The following is a 21,976-nucleotide window of genomic DNA, read 5'->3' on the forward strand; positions in this document are numbered from 1 at the left end:
ACTATGTGTGTAGGGGAGGGGCGTAGAGTAGATTGAACCAACTCTAAACAGCTATTCCCATCCCATCCCCATGTTTCCCATCTCAGGTTAAATCAACTCAGAGTTTAGGGTTTGACTCAGATTGTTTCCTACTTGAAACGGACCCCAGTTCTATGATATACAAACAACAACGAAGCCCAAGAGCTCAAAACAAATCCATAAAGCCAGTTTTCTATAGTGAGGCTATGACCTGCCAGTCCAAGCTTACCTGGCCTGTTGCTCCAACCACCATGCCTATGCTCATAGGTGCTTCTAAAGAGGCACACCCCAGGAGGAAATATGTCCAATGTGTTTATTGGCGCATTGGAGCCAAGATGGAAGAGTGGATTCTACGTATAATGTATGTCTGTGTGTGTGAGAGAAATGGGGAGAGAGGTGGGTGGGGGCGTATGTTCAGGACCGCCTTTTCAACCCTGAGTGGATTAGTGTGTAGCCTGCAGGAGGTATTAACACACTGCGGCCGACACGCACACACACACATGTGTGCACAATGAAGGGTGTGTGCATTCCTAGAGCGGATTATTTAGACAAAAATAGAGGAGTCTTTTCTACTGACCTAGAATCAGAATGCTGCATTAAAGACACAAACGTGACATAAACGAGTGAACACACAGATAAGGTAATCAGTAAACACCACCTGCTGCATGCTCACTTATCATATATTACAATTCCATATAACCTTCATTATAATTTAAAAAACTCTTGTCTGCCAGTGTTATCGCTGTGTAAAATTAGGTCATATCTCATGGCAGTGTGAAAGGCTGGACGAACCCATGCCCACAGCAGTGAGGCAGCAGCCCGCAGGTCCACTTTGCTGCCCCTTTGGGGAAAAGTAGAAACCGGCGCCCAACGTGTCCCGTAACGGTGAATCACCAGGATGTAGAAGCCTTGCTTGACACAGGGAGTGTCGGAACCCTGGTCCAGAAGGCTGTCTTGGAGTCCTCTTCACCTGCTCAGAGTGACCCCCTCCCCGTAGTTTGTGTTCACGTCACGACAGCCAAGAATACCCGAACCACCGAGGTGCGAACGACCACTGCTAAGGATACATTTAATGTTGAGGAAGGAGTAATTACGATCATTCCAGTCCCAGTCCTGATTGTTACGGGACCCCACCCTGAGAAATGCACTAACCAAAGTTCAGGTTCTAAAGGGAACATTGCTGGGAACCAGGCTAACCCCTTCCTTATCCCACTTTGCAGTAAAATATAGCCTATTGTACCAGGTAGTAGGAAGTAAGGACAAAGACATTAAACAACTCCATGTTCAACCCCATTGGTTCCCCGTCCTGCAAATAGCCTACACTCAGTTGCTGGGAGCTTACTTGGGAGTAGAGAAAACAAAGGAGAGGGTTTTTCAGAAGTTCTAATGGCCCAGAGTTCACAAGGAGGTAGAAAGCTACTGTTGCAGTTTCCAAAATTGCCAGATCAATCGAAGTTACCATAGTAATGGAAATCAATGCATTTTAGAGATAACCCACATCCTTGGGCCAAGAAGGAGAAATCACCAGTAAATTAATGCCGAATCAGGAGCAATATAGTCCTTAAAAGGAAGTAGTGTAGGAAACGATGGCTCAAACAAACACAGGACTTACACCCAGGGGACCTCAGTTTGTGTCCCATGCGTGACCAGAAATCAACATTGATTTATAAAGCTTTCTTTGCAGTTTGACCTTAGTCGATGATAGGGAAAAAATATATGTAACTCTTCTAAATGCTTCATTTGTATAACCAGTGTATTAATTGCAAGTGCTGAGATGGCAAAGGCCATGGTATAAGAACTGACGTGTCTCACATGGATTAGATGAATCCAGCGTCCTAGCTGTAGAGACCAAACAAAGTGGTTTATATGTGTATAACCAGATTTGTTTTCAAGTGTTGGGAGGGCGAGGCCATGGTCAAAGAACTGACGTGTCTTACATGGATTAGATGTCCCCAGTATCCTGGCTGTAGATACTCAACAAGGTGGTCGAGGTTTCTGTTGACGCCACCGATAACTGAACTTAGGTATAAGAACTGCCTCGCTCTGTTAAGGGTAAGGAGGTTTCTTGACGGTCTACAGAGCACGTAGCTGTTGTGACCTTTGTTCCCTTGCAAGGAAATAAACGGAGAAACACATATTTGACTCAGAGCCTTTGTTTCTTACTTTACAATTGTCTGTGCAAAATCTTCCACCACACTTGGTGTCGCTGTTTGTTCCAATAAATGGGTTATTTCATGGGTTTGAAGAGAACTTTAAGTTATTCCAATCTTTTCCTAATAGTTGTTAGAAATGTAAAACAGGAAGAATGATTTTTGGGACAATGTTGTATCGGGAAGGTTTAGGAGATGTATAGAAAACAGCAAACTAATGGTTTTCTGTGGAGTAAAAAGGCTATCTTTGGAGTGGTCTTCGTTTGTGCCTGATTCACATCTGTTACACAAGCTAATAAATAGACATGCTCCCAAAATGAGCCTAACACAGTAATGGCAAACCCATAGAATAGGAATAGAAGAAAATGATGAATGGGTGTGACAGCACTTTGGTTTGGAATAGGGTCTGGTGCTTGTTCTTATGTCTTGTCTTGCAGGTCCATGGTAGGAGGAGCTTGTGAGCGCAACTGGGAGCACCTGGATGGTCTTCCCATGGTATTTAAGACTCGTCCGCCAAGTCCTCCCTCTCTTGGTTGAGTAGGAGCCTCTTGGCTTTGTTTGCAGGAGTTTAGTTTTTTTGGGGTTGTTGGTTGAACAATACATTCCACCTGCCATCTACAACCCCATGTTTCTCCATTTTTGGCATGGTCATGACATGTGACTAAAAGCTCACAGGCACTAGATGCTGTACCCTCTGGGGCGACAGTGGAGTATGGAGTGGAGAGAGTGCACCAGGAACTGCAGGGTTGGTGACTCAAACCCCAGCTGCTCCATGTCCCATGTCCCATGTCAACGTGTCCCTGAGCAAGACATCCAACATCTAACTACTCCCCGGGCGCCTTTACTGGCAGCACACTACTCCCACTGTGTGCAATGGTTAAATGCAGAGAATAATTTCCCCAAGGGGATCAATAAAGGATAGTTTTCTTCTTCTTCTTTAACATGTCACACCAGCATGCGTGCCTCTGTGACATGCTGCAAGTTGCTTTATTCAATCCCGTATGAATTGCTATGGAGGACAAAAAATGACTTAAGTTTGAATAAATAAAACAAATGTATAAATGCTTAAATAGAAGAAATGTATGAAGAAGTTGATACCTAAACATAACATAATTAAATAAATATTTCAACAATTGTGAATTTCTTCTATTAATTCCACCCAACATGATTAAACTCCACATAAAATAAAACTGTATTTAAATCCAATAGGTGTTAATTGTAATGATAGAAATTTAAAGCAATTTTTTTTACTCAAACGTCCACAGACGGAGGCTGACATTTGGCCCCACCATACCTCAACAGCCTGGAATCATGCATGAACCACACACAAATATTGTATGCGCACATACACACCAACACACATTTTCTCTTGTATGCAACACCATGCATCCAACATACAAAAGGTGGTCCGCAAGCAGATCTATAGTACGGGCCCAAAAACAAGCCACGTCCTCCATAGGGTATTGAATAATAGATTAAGGCTAAGGGGGGTGGGATGTGATTATTCAGCACTGCCCCCAGGACACATTACACATTTCCAGTTGCTGTGTTGGGGGTCTGGATTGCAAAAAAACAAAGGTTTTCTTTTGTAATATTGTGAAGAGCTGAAGCCGCACTTAAAACTACTCACTTCTGTATTTCAGTGTTATTGAGGACAGTTCAATGACGCAAAGAGCAGTGTTGTGCCTGAACGCGTTCATTGAACGATAGTTCATGAACTCGTTCATATTTTGGGCGAACGTGAACTGAACGTACTGTATTAATGCCCGATGAACGTCACTGTGAACTCGTTCATTCTGGTGTCTATGAACGGCACGTTCTTTCACGTTAACGTTGTTCAAATAGGATGCCAGATTTCTATAGAAAACACACTGTGGACGCGCCTTAATAAGTAGCAGAAAAAACACCCAATCTGGCAACACCAGCCACCAGTGTCGCACCGCGCATGCGTCATCAAAAAAAAAAGAAATGCATGGAGGCGACAGCAGCGTGTAGCAAAGAGAGGGCGTATAATAATTTAAAAGAGTTTTATGAAGTTACTGACAAGGTCGGTGAGGATAGGAGGAATCTGACCTTTCTTTGCAAACATTTGCACCTTAATGATAACTGTCGTGTTTTTATTCCTTATTTAAAAAAGACCATTCAAGCAGCATCAGGAATCAGGAATCAGGAAACGTTTATTGCCATAATATGTTGGACATACATGGAAATTGTCTTGGCGGTGGTGCATGACAGAAGACGAATAAAAAGAAGTACAATAATGACGTCACAGTGCAGCAATAAGATAAAAATAAAATAAAAGTATAATAAAATAATAAAATATATGCTATGGGAAGTATAATAAAATAGATGCTATGTTTATATATGTTTGAGAATGTACTGTAGGGGTGAACGCTGCAGCTGCTGTTAGTGTGGAGTGAATGGACAGCAACATTAAAGCAACAATACTGAAATGCTGTCCCCTCAATGCTAATGTAAACCCTGGTTGGATAAGGATTCAAAATGGGATATGAAGATGAAATCTGATGCATAGCTTCAGTGATGAAAGAATTGCTGTGGTTCTATATGGGCTGTGGCAATAATTTTGAATAATAATAGCTTGCAGCAACATATGGAAAAAAAGGACTGAACTAGTTGAAACTGTGAACTTAGTTCAAATATTGAAGTTTGAACTATGAACTGAACTAGTTAATTTTAAAATTTGTGAACTGAACTTTGAACTAGTTCATGTGAACTTTCCCAACACTGCAAGGTAGGCAGAGCACGTGTGTGTGTGTGAGTTGGTGTGTGACTCAAATTATATATTAGACAGGAGGGGTTGAGGAGAGGTCAAAGATTGATAGACAAGGACTAAGACCCAACTCTTGCATCCATTTCCTTTTATCTATTGTCGACCTTTTGTGAATTATTACACCAGAGCAGATTAAAAGGTTACACCAGAGCAGATTAAAAGGTTAACACTGTGACAGTTCATACACCTTGTTTTTCATTAATCATTAATTGGATTATTGGAATCATAGGGAAGCGATAATATATTAGTAACTGGATGAAGTAGCAGAGGTGTGGACTCGAGTCATGTGACTTGGACTCGAGTCAGACTCGAGTCATGAATTTGATGACTTGAGACTCGACTCGACAAAACGTACAAAGACTTGCAACTCGACTTGGACTTGAACACCGATGACTCGTGACTTGACTTGGACTCGAGCCTTTTGACTCGAGAAGACTTGCTACTTCCCATGAAAACTGGGGGAAAACATTTTCACACCACCGCGCTGCTCTGTTTATCTGCATCTGTCAAAAAAATGTGCGCCACCTGTATGCAGAGAGCGCGCGCTGCCTGCACGACATCCAATCACTGCAGTCCATTTGACCGTATCAACGAGACAGCTCGTTCATGGTTACAAAAATCGGGATTTTTGAACCCGGATTCAGACTCCGATGGAAATCCTCGCCAACATTATGTCAACGTCCGTTTTAAAGTAGTGTAATGAGCTGAGTTAAAGTTATTAGTTAATCAGTTATGCAGATGTTGCATGTGTTCACGTTATGCTCTGTTACCAGCTGTAGTTACGCGAGACAACCCGAGTTTTGGGGGGCCGTGTATGCGGAAGTGTTCGTTCGGCGTGGTGACGGCCAACAGTGACCGAAGTTGAGTTGTTTTATATAAATAAATGCAGCGGAGTTGCAAGCCAGTCATCGCCTCCTTATTTACGCTGCAGCATTGGGGTGAGCGTTACAGTACTATAACACAGTCACAGTCGATCCACCATTACCCTTCCCTTCGAAGTCTAGGTCTGTGAGGCAGCGCACCATCACCCAGGGTTCCCCGTCCCCACTATAATAAAAGGACTCGAAATGACTCGAAACTAAAATGGAACGACTTGTGACTCGACTTGAGACTTGTTGGCTTTGACTTGTGACTCGACTTGGGACTTGCTTCGTCTTTGACTCGACTTGACTCAGGACTCGAGGGCAATGACTTGAGACTTGCTTGTGACTTGCCTAACAGTGACTTGTTCCCACCTCTGTGAAGTAGGTATACTAGTAGTGCCACCTAGCACAGCACTGCTTTTTATTTTCACTTCCTAGAAGCAAAGGGTGGAAGGACAGTGAAATGTCTTGCGTAACAAGGCAATCTTTCTGTGCGGAAGACACGGCCAGCCTATCGTCTGTCAGAAACAACTGCGCATGGACCTACTGCTACTGACCATTAGGGAGCGACTCCTCTGGTGGCATAAATAAATCTGATTTAGTCACTTTTTGGGACAAAAAATAAAAACTGTTGAGATACTTCCCCCCACAACTTAAAAACATACAGTAGCAAGGTTGTTCATTTCCATGATCTTCTTTTAACCTTAGCCAAGGGGTCCAAGTAGTCATTTCATAACATTATGAAACATATTCACGCATTTTATTTTTGGTTTGGATGTTCCATTTTCAACGTGCAGTTGGTTTCCAGAACTTTACACTGCCAAAACTATTCTGGAGACATTAACTCTAAATAGGCTCTGTATTATATCAAAGACAGCTTTGATGAAACAGCTACTTTGCAAGGGCCAGCCAATCAGTTTCAGTAAAAAAGAAAAGTTATCAAACACACATTATTACTTTGTAGTTAAATATTTCACATGTATTCCAACAGTTTAAAATGATACGGACATCTTATTCATACAATTCAGTATATTAATTAATATACACAATATATATATATATATATATATATATATATACAATTTATTTCAAATGGGTCTTGGAGGAGATATGTCTGGACTGTCTACAGGGGTGCGAATGTGTTACTTTTAGGAAACAGTAGTCTTTTAGGTCAAAATATGTCATGGTTTTGCATTGGATTTATCTTGGCAACTTTTTGTATTGTTGTTACCTTGTGATGGTAATGGGTAATTGGAAGCTTATCATAAAAATGAATGTTGCTTTAATTCTGTCTCTTATCTTTCTTCCTTATTTGATTCAGATGCTGGTGAAAAGGTCTAAAAGAGTCCTAAAGGTGTCCCCAGAACACTGGATACAGTTGGACACTGGAAACAGTTTTTTTTTCTGCGCCTGCCTTTACTACCAAGTTTACCATCCTTCCTCCCCCTTCTTGTTCCGTGAGCCTCTGGAGTTGTGAGTTAAAAGTTCCTTTTTTTTCAGTTCAGAAACTCCCATTCCTGTTAATCCTATCATTTTGTATTTAAAGTTAATAAATTGTAATGAAAAATAAATTAAATTAAAGTAAATCGTAAGTGCATCTGTCAATTCATTGAATGTTCAAAATATTGTGAATCTTTATTAAGAAGAAAAAACACGTTGGTTGGCCTATTAATGAGCATATTACAGCAATTACACATGTTTAGGGGTATAGGGCATTATTAATATACCATGTAAGGTGATTTGTGGTAGAAATGGGTAAACCACTATCAGTGAGTCTACCCGTGGGATGGGCACCGCTGCGCCAGTCAGTGTCCCACATTGTCCCACAGAAACATACCCCTTGCCCCCCTTGGGCTTATTAGCCCAACACTGAAACCTTTTCTTTTCCCATCAGAAAATAAAAACTGCATTTTCATGGCCATGCTCTTCCTCACCTTGACAGAAACTAAATAAGTATTTGAACCCCTGCCAATTTCGCAAGTTTGGCCACTTGCAAAGAAATATGTGTTCTAAAATTCTGATGGTAGGTATATTTTAACAGAGAGAAACCGAATGAAAACAAAAAAAATTCAGACTTATTTGCATTTGATGCAGAAAATAAGTATTTGAACCTTATTTACCTTATTTAATACTTGGATAATACGTGGAGTAAAACTTATTTGGAAGCACAGACGTCAGACGTTTCTTGTAGTTGGTCACCATGTTTATACACAACCTAAGAGGGATTTTGGTCCACTTTGGTCCTCTTTACAGATCCTCTCCAAATCCTTCATGTTGTGTGGCTGTCACTTGGCAACGCGAAGCTTCAGCTCCCTCCACAGATTTTCTATGGGATTAAGGTCCGGAGACTGGCTATAGGCCACTCCGTGACCTTAATGTTCTTCTTCTTGAGCCACTTCTTTGTTGCCTTGGCCGTATGCTTTGGGTCATTGTTGTGCTGGAAGACCCACCCTTGACGGATTTTCAACTTCCTGGCTGAGGGAAGGAGGAGCCCCAAAGCATGATGTTTCCACTGCGATGCTTGATGGTGGGGATGGTGTTCTTGGAGTCACACTCAGCAAGCTTCCCCCTCCAAACGCGGCAAGTTGAGTTTATGCCAAAGAGCTCGATTTTGGTCTCATCTGACCACATCACGTTCTCCCAATCCTCCTTGGAATCATTGAGGTGTTCATAGCAAACTTCAGACGGCCCTGTACATGCGCCCAGATACTGCACGAGACGAGATCTTACATGGAGCCCCAGACCGAGGGCGATTGACCGTTGTTTGATGTTGATTCCATTTGCGAATAATTGCACAAACAGTTGAGTGGCTCTAACCAAGCTGATTTCCGATGCTTTTGTAACTTTCCATTCCATTCTTGTGCAGGTCTACAATTTTGTCTTTGATGTCCTTGGACAACTCTTTGGTCTTGCCCATGGTGGTGAGGTTGAATGTGTGAAGTATGATTCTTTGGAAAGGTTTCTTTTATTCACATTACCTATTGAGATCAGGTGTACCTTGTTAGGCCTAATGAGGACTAATCTGTGTGTTTCCTGGGCACATAACTGGTCATTGGGAGCCAGAATTCTTGCTGTTTGCTAGTGGTTCAAATACTTATTTTCTGCATCAAATGCAAATAAAGTCATAAATGTTCAAAAATACAGTTTTCTACATTACATTACACTACATTAGATTGCAAGTGGCCAAACTTGCAAAATCGGCAGGGGTTCAAATACTTGATGGCCATTTTTAATGGCACGGCTGAAAATTGAGAAGTGGGAACTTCCTAAATTAGGGTATACTTTGCCAAAATTTAAATTAATCAAAACTGAGATGATTTAAATTTCTCTTTCTGAAGCTTTCTTCATCCAGGTAATCTTACATTCTTTCCACATTTAAGAAGAAATATTCCCTTTAAAATGAAATGACGAAGTCCACTTAGTAGAGGAGAGAGTAATCTGTTGATGATCATGATTCCTTTCCTGTTGATGGTGACGTTTGACAAAAATTGATTCAGGCTATCCGGCGGGATGACGGACCCAACTTTAGCATTCAAAAGGGGAGCACTTATGTCTATGGGAGCACTTGTGCCTGCAGCAGACACTTTACCTTAGATGACTATATTTTAGGGATCACTGTTTGCCACTTGAAACCAGAATCTGTCCTAGCCCAGGGGTGTCAAACTAATTTTAGGTTCGGGCCAGATACTGCCCACTTCGAGCGAACGGCTGACGGGAGGGTGGCGCTAGCAATCAGACCGCCAAACAGCACGGTCCGCTGAAGGCGGGTAGCCGGACACCGGCGGCTGGCCGCACCGGACGCAAGTTTGACATATTTGCTCTAGTCTTTTTCCTTGGAACGGTTTCCCCCCTAAAAGGAAAGAAAGAGCCTGTGTTTGAGCGGTGCCAAAAACGGCAGCTGTTGACGTCTGTATTTGGCTTTAACATTATTGTCGCTACACCCAAGACGTTCACTTAAATAACCATACAGAACAAATTTATACCACAATGCTTAATTAAATGCAGACTATAATGCTTTATTTAGGTATCCCATATCCTCTATACTCTACTTAAATTATGTCGAAATTAAGTGGAAACGCTAATGATTTAGCATTCTAGTTAGCAGTTCAGTAGCTCACAGTTAGCCTGATCGCTCTCACTTAAGTAGACTTGATGGACAAATTCCTTATGGAAAAATGTGTACCATTTATTTAGATTTCCTCCACCAGCAACATCAGCAAATGTAATTGTGGGTAAATCTGCGAGCGAAGTTTCATTTTCTCCTGATGTTTTGACGCTTGACAGGAAGTCCACTTTCACATTGATTACGCATTTCCAGTTTTTGTGAAAAAGGTCTATTGCCCTTTAGCTAAAAGATGGAGGGTTGGGCTTTTGTTTTGATAACAATCACCCATCTCAGCCATAACCAAGTGGTTTTAGCTTCCTTGAAGCATTTATTCTTATTCTACATTTTGATGTATATTAAGCAACTTGGTGAACATTTATGCTGTAAAGAAACAAAATTAGTCAAATGACAAAACTATAAACCAGTAAACAGTAAAAAGATATTGTCCACTATTGATTTAAATTTTTTACATAAACCTGTAATACATACTAAAATTTTATATACGGGTCACTTAATATAATTTCCAGCTTAGCGCTAGTTCTTGGTCCAAGAACAAGCACTAATAATGTGTCATGGATCAATAAAGAAATCCTATGATGAGGCTAACCAAAAATGTCCTGAGAGCGAATGTGATCCGAGTGTAAAGCAATCACAGACACACAAAGAGTGAGCAGACCCGGGACCCACCCTGTCAGCCTCCTCATACTACTCAGCCCTCTGAGGTGTTCAACACAACAACACAAGATGAGGGAGGGTGAAGGAGTAATACATCTGAGGAAAAGAGTTGGAATCAGCAGAGGGAGCGCACAGCTCTCTAGGAAGTAGCTTTACTCCAGGGATGGAGAGCAAAAAGGAAAATGAGCCACAAAAAGACCACTCCTTGACACAGAATACATTTCTGGCCAGAAGAAGAAATCACAAACACTCACATCCACCACTGTTCTCCAACTCCGCTAATCCAAGCTGCTGCTCTCAAGCAATTGTCATACTCTCTGAACCATGTGGCTGGCCATCTATAATTTACCTTCTTGGGTCTCTTTCTTCTCTGACCCAGCCCATTGAGGCGATCGCTGGGGTCCAGCCTGAAGTGGGAGTGGTTGTCGTCACTCATTCGCTCCGTCAAACAAACACTTTTCTATGTTTATTTCCTCCTCTTTGGGTTCTCCGCCTCTATATCCACCTGCCTCGTTCCTCTCCCTTCCTCAGTGAAACAAAACTAGAAAACCGTTCTCTCTGGTCCTCACTCTCTGGCTGTTGTGAAGCACTGAGCAAGGGGGTGGGTGGGAGTGGGGGTTGCCCAGAGGGAGGAGAAAAGGAGGCGGGGAGGGAGCACAATGGTGTTGCCATGGCAGCAGCTGTCGCCACAGTAGTCTCCACACATACGCATGAACGCGCAGACAAACACACCCAACTGCATGTGTGTGTTTCAGTCAGCAGCTTTGATTTTTTCTTGCATATCCTGGATTTTTTTTAAGCATTAAAAGCAGGATAGAATATACAAGACTTACTGAATTAAGTGATAGGATACGAGTCAAACAAGTGATCAAATAGTTCTCTGATAAAGGAATATGAAGGAATTAAAAAATTAAAAAACTAGTAAATTCACCAACTGTTGGGAGTTGGGGAGGAAAAAAATTCTTTACTCCAATACTATCTTAATTAAGCAATACAATGATACTTTTGTGGCACATATGTGAAACAGAATACAGTGTTTATGGCGCTTCTCCAGATCCCGTTAATAAACTCAGAAAGGATTACACACCCAGAAACACAAATCCACTGCGCCTTGTCAGTCTTCGTTGTCTGAAGGCATCCAGGACTTAAATTCATGTGTACCCCCCCCCCCCCCACACACAAACACATGTGAACATACACACCCGCACACACAGCTTCATGGGTTCCTATGAAAGGGCATTGATTTGCTTAATGATGGCCCCTGGCTCCCAGTCTCTCTCTCTCTCTCACACACACACACACACACACACACACACACACACACACACACACACACACACACACACACACACACACACACACACACACACACACACACACACACACACACACACACACCTAAAGGAAGATGTGACAAAGTGGGTGACAACTCACCATTGTAGTTTTGTGTCTCAGGTACTTAGCCTCTAGCATACCTGCTGACTATGCTAATGTGGAATGCAGGCAGTAAGGCCTACTATTTAGGGGATGATGTCAGCAGTGTCATCATCGGGTCCAACCAAGTATACGGGGGGAGTCTGTCGTATTGGGTGTCACCTGTACGCATGGTGCGACCTAGAGCTGGTTGATGGACGGCGCTATAAAAGGTAGAGGGAGGAATATCGGTGTGGACGTGATCGATCATGTTATGTTGAGTTTAGTAATTTATGTTAAGTTTAACTAATTAGGTTTATTTGTTTGTATCTTTGTTTGATGATACCATTTTTTCTGCAAATAAAACCTTTATGTTATCTGGAAGTATTTTTGTACTTTACAGGGCAAGAATTCAAAATAAAGAGAAAAACACAGTGTGACCAAAAGGGGCCAATAAATAATAGACATAGAAATTAAAAAGCAGGAGTAGGACGTAAATGTCAAAAACGGCAGTTTAAACAAAGTGCGTTTTGATTTGTTGAGTCAATACGTATACAGACGCGTAAGGATGCAGGCAGAGTATTCCACAGTTAGGAGCTACTGCCTCAAAAGCTCAATCATCACGGGTCTTAAGGCATATAAGAGGTAAGACCTAAGCCATTAGACCTGAGAGTGCAAGGGGGTGTGTAGGGGTGGTGTCAATCAGCTAATCCCCTACTTTCAAAGGTTTGGCCCAAAAAGGTTTGTTTGTACGGTTATATTGAGCCCTTCAATATATCTACCAGATTGCCATCACATTTCATTCATCAATGGCATTTGCCATGGATACTTGTGATTATGTTCATTCTATAAGAAAAATGTTAAACCTTAAGAGTATCGACAGCATGTTTACATCATTGTAAATGCAATGTCGTCAGCTTTTGTGTTTAATGATTTAGAAAGACAAACTAGAATAGCTATTGTTCAATATTAACAAAGGTGTCACACCTGTATGTCAAGTTGCGTTTTTGTCCTGTCTCCACAGTTGTTTTTTGACCTCCTGTTTTTTTTGGGAAATTAACTCCCTCTCGTTTCAGGTCCCTTGCCCTTCCTCGTGTGTCACCAGTCTGATTGTCTCCCCTGATTCCTGATTGTGTCCACCTGTTCCCACAACTCCCTCATGTGTACTTGTAGTCTGCGTCGCCCCTTGTCCTGTGCCAGTGTGTCTTGTTGTTTTACCCTGCACACCAGCTCAAATTTTATGTTTTGTATTATGTCACTTTTTCGCATTTTTGTTTAACGCTTTTTAAATAAAGATAGAAATTAATATTTTTTTGTTAATTATTAAATTAATTCATACATTTTTAACATAAAATAAAAACAAGCATACCTATGCAAGATCAAACAAGTTTACAACTACAATATGTAAAGCAAATACTAATTGTGTTGACAACTCTAGATTTTCTTTTGCAAAAATAAATGCAGACTCTTGTATGAGAATACACCAACACACGCTAAGCGAATGAGGCAGAGAGCAACTCTATCAGCTATAGGCTCTAATGAGGCTATTGGCAGCTGCTGATGAGCTGGACAGGATGGCTGCTAAAAAAAGCAATGATGAGGGATTGATTGGGCGAACAGGCTGATCCATAGCCTGACCCTGTAACATCTGAAACCATTCTGCCAAACACGCAGATGTTACTGATGACGCAGACAGATTCAACTTTTAGCAAAATACTTTCCAGGGGAAGTTGCAAACACATTTTAAAGCTCAGTGTCCTGTGCATGTCGTGGTTAGAAATAGAGTTTTACACAAGTGTAAAGTTGCCACGCAGCAGATGCAGAGACAAAGCCAAATATGTTGTTCAGTGTTCTCACTGACTGTATCTGGCAATATATACATTTTAGAGTTTACGTTCAGCCGGGGAGTCTCTAAAGTATGGAAAGTCCTCCATTACGTGGAGGCAGTGGCCCCACCTTGAGCCATAATAAAATTTAAATAATATAACAAAAATAAATTGTAAAAATAAATTTGACAAATAGCCAATACTTATGGATTTGTGTTTTTGAAACATGGAATATACCAGTAATATTTGTAAATTAACAGGTCTGTAAAAAATGTCCTGAGAGTCTCAGCTGGACACAAAAGAGGCGGGTTTAAGAAGCAGTTTAGCCAATCACTGATTATCATTTCAGTGTCCTTAAATACATTCAGCTTTGGGCTAGCGTTTCGCCAAAACCTACGCTGCGCTATCGTCACGGCTAATCTTGCAATGCGCCGTTGTAACAACATTACAAGGAACAGTATCCCTTCAAGACACAGCCCGAACTCTTTAAAATATCCATTTGAGAGAAATTTGTATATGTATTTATATATATTAATTAATCTACTGAATTGTATGAATAAGATGAACGTATTATTTTAAACTGTTAGAATACATGTTAAAGATTTAATACAGAGCCTATTTAAAGTTAATGTCTCCAGAATAGTTTTGGCAGTGTAAATTTCTGGAAACCAACTGGCCCGTTGAAAATGGAACATCCAACGCTAAGGTTAAAAGAAGATCATGAAGATGGAAATGAACAACCTTGTTACTGTATGTTTTTAACTTGTGGCGGAAGTATCTCGCAACAGTTTTTGTTTTTTCTCCCAAATAAATCAGACTTATTTGTGCCACTAGAGGAGTTACTCCCCTAATGGTCAGTAGCAGTGGCGGCTGGTCCATTGAGGGCAATGGCGCGCGGCCCCACCTTGAGTGATGGGGGGAAAACATTTAAAAATAAAAATGGAGAAATACTCAAGATTTGTGTAATTGTGTTTTTGAAACGTGGATTATATAGCGATTCATATTTTTTAATTAAGATATCTGCGCAAAATATATGCTTTTCCTGCACGTGCTCCTCTCCGCTTATCTGCATGTATCAGCTTGGGCCAGGTTCCAAAGGTGGAGGGTCTACGAAGCAGTTAGCCAATCACTAATCAAGTTAATGATTGACAATATAATTTCAGCGCCCTAAAAGACAATGAGATTTTGGGCCAACCCTTCGGCACCCTACGCTGCGCTCTCTTCAGGGCGAGTCTGGAGTCTCCCAACGCGCCCATTTAGTGGTATGACAATTGGCGAGCAGTATCCCTCCAACACAAGGGCGTAAACGTGGTTTAGACATTGGGGGGGGTCCAAATGAATACATTTCCCCATATATTTTTTCAAGGGGGTATTGAGCGGGTATTGAGCTGGTGTGGTCAGGTGATCCGGCGTGTCCTCCTTTCTGGTTGGACATTTAATAAAGTGTTTGTACTTAGGAAGTTCATGGCTGAGTTTCCTTTGTTTTTTTGTGATCAACATTTTTATTGATTTTTAGATTTATATTTAAAAAATCAACCATCCATTATCCTCAATATACATACACATATAGGCACATATCCATTGGTAGATATGCACATGCATAAAAAAATAATAAAAAGAAATAGACATAACAATAATAAAGAAAAAAAAAAATAGTTCCTTCATTTTTTCCCACCTACTACTCTATCGTTTTTTTACTATCTTTATCGTCTATCGTTTAAGAGGCTGTAATAAAGGCCATCAGGTTTCCCCACAACTGGTCTTTAAGATCACGGAGAAGCTGGCAGCATTGCGCTCAATGAAAGAGACAACGGCAGGGAGCGATCTATTCACGGAGGTAGATGAATGCATGAACCCACTGGGTCTGAGATGGGACCGACTCACAGGTGTCACAACGGACGGCTGTCCAAGTCTCTACTCATACTCATCCGCGCATTATGTGCAGCATCTCCAGCTAGGTTGGTTGCCAAAATGGTTCCAAATTTAGAGGGCAGGCCAAGGGTGTACGGGGAGTGTTGGAAAGACTTGGATGTGACCGACCTGCAGGCCCACATTGGGTTGCTCTTTATGGCAGGAATGTACAAGTCCAAAGGCGAAGCAACAACAAGCCCTTAGGCTGCTGACACTGGAAATATATTATATTATAAATATATAATATATTATAAAAATGATCTCTTTTAAATGGTATGTCAATCAGTGACATTTTATTCTCATCTGCATATTTCTCCATAGTCGCTTAACAGGTATTTCCGGATGTTTAAGGGGGTGGGTGTCTTTTAAAAAAATTAAATGTGCTATCTATGTAGTCAACAAACTAGCAAACTAATACATAAACCTGGGGGAAAAATATAATTATAATCATGTTCTGGGTGTTTAAATCGCTGGGGTCAAATTGACCCCAATGGTAACAGGAGGGTTAATTTTTGCAATAATAAAATTACCTAGGAGGGCCACATCCACTTCAACCCAGAACATTTTAAAAATACACAAAATTTGCATTTGATAAATTCAGTGAATTGTTGAGAACTATTTTTAGTGTTGATTCCCAACTTGAAATGCTGCTTTGAAAGTATTCCAGACACTTTGGTGAATATAGTGAGTGTAATTGTTGCTCACAAGCATTTTCTACTTATGTTTGTTTTCCCCCAACACCAACAAGTTGAGATGCAGTTTGCGTTCTTGTTATCACTTCACCATTTTCTCCTATATTTATGATACATTTACCTATTTAGCATAAATTCTTGAGTTAATTGCCATACAAATACAGAGATCTTTACCTCCTTGTTTGAAAGTGTACTTACCTGAGAACAAAATGACAACAAGACAAGGTGAAAAAAAACAATTACCACACTGATAATTCTCTGCTTAATTTATTCAATAAAGTCAATCAAAAATATTATAGACATTTCACTTATGAATTGAACAGATTTGATAATCATCCTCTTGTAATGTATAATTTAAATGCATGTGTATATACTTAAATAGATTTGTGTTGTTCCTCAGTCAACCCTAAGTACTTGACTGGGTTAGATACAGCAGTGTGCACTTTTCATTGATTAATAATAATTAAAGTTAATATTGATAAATTCGAACACAGGACAGGACAAGATCCATAACTCAACGATGTTTCTTCTCATGGTAATACTGCATGCATTGTCCGCCATTTATTAGAAGCACAATTTACACCTGAAATAATACACTACTGCAATGCTCTATTAAAAGGAACATTTTGAGTAGTTTTGCTAAAAGTTTGAGGTGCACCATAACAGCATGATTTTGACACACCCTCCAAAATCTGATCCTTTTTTAACAGTGGTAATAGAAACATTTTACATATCCGACATTGACCAACATAAGTTCAACGTATCAATGCAATGTGTGAATTAAAAGCTAAAGCTTTTAGCTTAAAGCTGCAACACGACAGAAACGCGTACGCATAAAACACGGAAAGAAACAGAGGAAACCTTTCAGAGCGCTGATAGTCACGGCCCATTTTCAGTGTGTAAATTAACCGAGAAGAGAGGAATAAGTAATTCTCTGTAGAAATCCTTTCCTCTGGCTCGGGTATACAACAAGTGTCTTGTTCAGGTCGAATTTTGATTCATTGATCAGCTGGGAATGCATTCCATTGGTAACAAGTACATGGAAACAAGTATGGTTTAGACTTGTGGTGGCTAATCTGTCGATCGCGATCCACCAGTTGCCAAGCTATTGGAAAAAAAAAAAAATCACACCAGGTCACCATGAATGCAGTTTCCCGTGGGAGCCAACGGAAAACTTTGTAAGCAAAGATCGCCAATTAGCAATACCAAGGAACATATTTAACTGCAACCCCTTGGTTGGACAATATAGTTACTTTTCTTTTTGAGTTCTTTAACTGGCCATTAGCATATCGTTAGTTGTATTTTAAATACCTACTTTCCAAAATATGGCTTTAGCTTGAATATATATATTTTGATGATATATAATCTGAACTAGAGTAATTTAAACTGTGAAAACACATTTTATGAGGAACCGAACAAAATGTAAAGGTACAAGGCTTTACTGAAGGAGTGATATGAGCTCTGAGCTATTTCTATTGCAGTATCAAGGCAGGCCAAGACACTTGCTGTTTCAAGGGTCCCTTGGAAAGAGGAAATGAAACTTGTGAGTGTCAAGAGAAATAGAAGCCAGTGTTTCCCCTAGGTTTACAACTTCAGGGGGGGTGGGGTCAGGCGACCAGTCATACTACTACCCCCTCCTCCTGGGGGCGGAGATTTGTTTTTGTTTCTTAAATATATATATATATATTTTTTAACATTTTATACATACATACATTTTTTAATTCCAGACTTTTCTGGAGGGGAGGTCATTTCAGGGGAGGGGGGGCATAGACACTTTTCAATAGATGTTGTATAAGGTCAGAGTAAAGGGGAAGTGGAACAGTAGGAAATATTTGACCACAGACGTACATCAGCAACTTCTGCAAATACTCACGCTTTTAAGCCACATTAGCTAAATTCTAGATTGATCTGAAGTGTACGGGCCTTGGAAGTAATTATTATCTCCACTGCTCAGACATCTTGTATTGACATGCTGGATGAGCTCAGAACTGGAAATAACTAGCAAGGTCAATATCCACTCGACCAGACAGCCACCCTGTGGTGAGCTCAGAGTATAATCCCTTCAAATTGTCCCAGATCAATGCCCATAAAAGCTTGAAATGAAACTGTTCAAGAGCTGGGAACATATGAGGAAAATAATATTGTGCTTGGTGGCATGGCTGTGCATTTGCAAATGATCCTTCACAGTTGGTATTATAGAGGACAAAATAGAAGTCTTTGTGATCAGTGGCCTTTTAGGGGTTTCTTGGAGTGTTCCTTTGCAAGCTCGTCTCTCTCAGGTCCGTAAATCCTGTTAGCATGCCAGGAGAACCACACGATGATGGAGACGATGGTGGTCTGGAGGAGTAGCATCACCCCGTAGGTGGAAGCTATGGTAGGTCCTGGTAGGCGGGAGAGGATGGCAGGTGGCAGCAGCAGAGTCTGGCTGAGCAGGATAGCCCTCACCTCGGTTTTGATCATGTTAAGTTCGTCGAGGATGGACAAAAATGTGCAACAGTGGAACCACTGGTGACTGTGCCCCCAGATGTCGAAGCTGCCTGGAAATAGCCGCTCTGGGAACTTGCTGATATTGAAGACGGCTGACACCAGCAGCCAGAAGCAGTGGCGATAGAAGAAGCCGGCCGTGGAGGTGGAAGTTTCAAAAGAAGAGGAGGTGGCAGAGTAAGGCGATCTGGTGAGGAGGCGGTAGAAGACTGGCGTGGAGGAAATGAGGAACGGAAGGAGAAAAACAAAGGTTCGGATGACATATCGATGACGCCTCCATCTGTGCCGAGTGTTGCAGCAAGATAAGACGCAAAAGATTGCTACAACGCATGCGGCTGGGATGTATAAAGTCTCAAAGAACACACAGAAATCTGGGATCACATAAAATGATATAAGGCTTGCAGGTTCAATTTTCGTGTCCATATGGTAGCCATTTTGGCCTTCTGTATGTTTTATTCCTGCCCGAGGGTGGATGTAGTAGTAGTATGCCAACGATGAACCAACAGTGTATGAACTGATAGTGCCGTAATCCACAAAGAAGCAGACTTCTCTTACCACCAAGGACATTGAGTTGAGCAGGTGGGCCATGCTGCTCGCCATTAACAGACAGAACACCCCGATGAAGTAGTTCCATAACGGATAGAAGAATGGGGCGGCACCATGTGGCGCACCTTCCCAATCAAACACCTCCACAAAGTAGTAAAAAAAAATAAAAAGTGGGAGGAAGTGTGTCCAAAAGTTGCCTGTTTCATTGGTGGGCCTGATTGCCGATAGTAAGCAATCCCTTAGACTGTAGTTTGGGAACCGGTAGCCAGTCAGGATGTAGTTTTCTAAGACACGCGCTGGCACATCCGTATGGCTCAGAAGAGGTAATGGTTGGCCACAGTTCAGAACCATAATGTTCAGTTTATTGTCAGTCAAAAATGTATCTTGAATCCGTCTATTCAAGCAGTACCTAGAGTGTTTATTGCTGGGTATTTTTTCTTTAATCACAGCATAGTAAGTGATCACCATACAGTGCCTTGCTCGTGAGTAGATAAGACATCCGCAGGCCACGCCGGCTCAGCACTGCACTTCTTTTGACCTTCGAGAGCTGTGGACTTATCCAAAGAGCAGAGCTGGTGTGTACTGAGCGAAAATGGCAGGGCAGAGTGTAGTATCCAGAATACTTTGGTTAACTGCTTGGTTCATTTTTTCCTTTTGGAAAACCACCAGCGTTGTAATAGCCAGAACAAACATCCGGCGTGCATTATATTTTAGTTCCCATTATATGCGTAGACGGTTTTGCCTGCACACGTTTGACTTACGTGGCTCGTGGAGAGTTCTGAAGCGGCGCGTTTAAACGAAGGCCGCTCACTGCTGTGTTATGCGGCTGAACAACTCGTCAGTTACTGTCCAATGCATCCACACGGCCGCCGAGATGCGTTGAAGACACGTCCGTTAAGCTCCGCGGAAAGTAGGTCACGCCGGCGTCCGGCACCGTACGGGCTGCAGCCGGCTTCGCCTCCTTGTGTTGATCCCGGTCTACGTCCGACTTCCACTGCATTTAGCTCTCATTCCGTTGCAATGCAGAGCGCTGCAGGCAATTAGAAATCCCGCGGGTCCGAAAGGCAAAATGTCAAAGTGTGCCGGGTTTTCGGTCCTCCAACGCAGGTTTAAAAAGATGATGTGAAAGTCAGCAGCCGGCCGCGAGTCTTTGACACTGTTAGTCGGACGCCAACTGGCACTTCGGTAAAACACCGAGGAGAACCGGAGCCTATTTAAAAGGAACCAGAGTTACGCATGCGGAAAAAAACACTTCCGGTTGTATGCTTGAGAATAAAACTCAAAGGTTATGAAACATTCACATGTCACACTTTTCGTTTCAAGTAACATAGAAGATAATAAACCCAAAATTCAAATGAGCTGTAATTGCATTCCTGCAGTATTGTCAACGCAAAATGTAGGCCGTAACTGTAGACCACTTAGTAATGCAGGATGTGACAAAAACCATATCTATACTGCAATAATAACTCACCATGAATGTGGTTGTTGGAAGTATGGTATTCAAAAAGATATTCAAAATAGGAGTATACAATTAAACCTAATTTGTTTTAAGCCCCACTGTTGAAATAAAGAAGAGGTATAATTTGAACGTTTTATATAGCAAGGATATTGTATAATTTCGTTATTCAGCAATGCTTTTGGGACATAACGTCAATTATGCAGACATTTTTCAGTAATGTGATGAGTAAGTAGATTGATAAACCATAGGCTCACCATGAATTAACTTAACGAACATGTATGATTTGCAAAATATTAGACTTATATAATATACCTTGAATGGCTAATGTTAGGAGAAGTTCCTCTGAATCAAGGAATACAATTGAAATTGGATATTCATAGGAAAACCAATTTCAGAAAGCTTAATTTGTTCTATGCCGTACATACAGAATGGGATGAAAATAATTATCTAGGGTCTACTCCCAGAACAAACTTAAATGAGTTATTTACACAGGCAAAACGGCCATTTCCAAAGAAGTGAAAACCATAGCTTGAAAGCTCTAGATGATACAATAATGATGCAGTTGGAGAAAATGTAACACCACATTTTGATAGTATTATTTATATTTCTTACTGTTTATTTTGTCAGTATATTTATAGTCCTTTTATTTTGAAGGCATGATCTGTCAGTGTCCGTTCCACCTTCGCGTGCATTGCGTGCGATGAGTCAATTCAACGCAGTGTCCCAACTATATATCGCTGCTCTTTTTGCGTTTCTGTCTTTAACACTCACAACTATGGAGAAATGCTGAGTACTGAAGGAGGTAAACACTGTAGGAGGTACATACTGCCGTGCCGATCTAACCGCGCTTCCGTTATATTCCTGCTGAGTAACGGTGTTGCAACCCAACTGTTTGTTAAACCTACTGGGGGTCCTTTTCAAGTAGGAGGTTCAACAAACTCTTAGGCAAACCCTTACCCAGAGGTGGAAAGAGTAAAAAAATGTTGTACTCAAGTAAAAGTACTGTTACTTAAGTAAAATTTTACTGAAGTACAAGTAAAGTT

At 41.2% G+C, this 21,976-nt stretch overlaps 2 protein-coding genes across 3 annotated transcripts in view; both read right to left on the reverse strand.

Annotated features, from left to right (window-relative positions):
- The window catches only part of ank2b (ankyrin 2b, neuronal), a 93,521-nt gene extending 81,408 nt beyond the window's left edge, over positions 1–12,113 (reverse strand). Inside the window, exon 1 of one of the 2 annotated variants that reach the window (XM_062562046.1) lies at positions 12,037–12,113. In XM_062562046.1, coding sequence (XP_062418030.1) covers positions 12,037–12,075 — 39 coding nt within the window. In that variant the 5' untranslated portion in view covers positions 12,076–12,113. Of the gene's footprint in view, positions 1–10,951; positions 11,181–12,036 lie in introns of those variants that run through there. The other variant, XM_062562042.1, reaches the window with a different exon arrangement.
- Positions 12,114–16,695: 4,582 nt separating this feature from the next.
- Positions 16,696–20,697, reverse strand: paqr9 (progestin and adipoQ receptor family member 9). The gene has a single exon (XM_037480466.2). The coding sequence runs from the start codon at positions 19,940–19,942 to the stop codon at positions 18,668–18,670; it is 1,275 nt and encodes a 424-aa protein (XP_037336363.1). The 5' UTR covers positions 19,943–20,697; the 3' UTR covers positions 16,696–18,667.
- Between the last annotated feature and the right edge of the window lie 1,279 nt (positions 20,698–21,976).

The sequence above is a fragment of the Pungitius pungitius genome, chromosome 1, assembly GCF_949316345.1.
Source record: "Pungitius pungitius chromosome 1, fPunPun2.1, whole genome shotgun sequence".
NCBI classification, from domain to species: domain Eukaryota; kingdom Metazoa; phylum Chordata; class Actinopteri; order Perciformes; family Gasterosteidae; genus Pungitius; species Pungitius pungitius.

What these genes read in the sequence shown, in the direction of transcription:
- paqr9 (XM_037480466.2), bottom strand. Translation starts at nt 19,942, where the DNA reads ATGGTGATCACTTACTATGCTGTGATTAAAGAAAAAATACCCAGCAAT.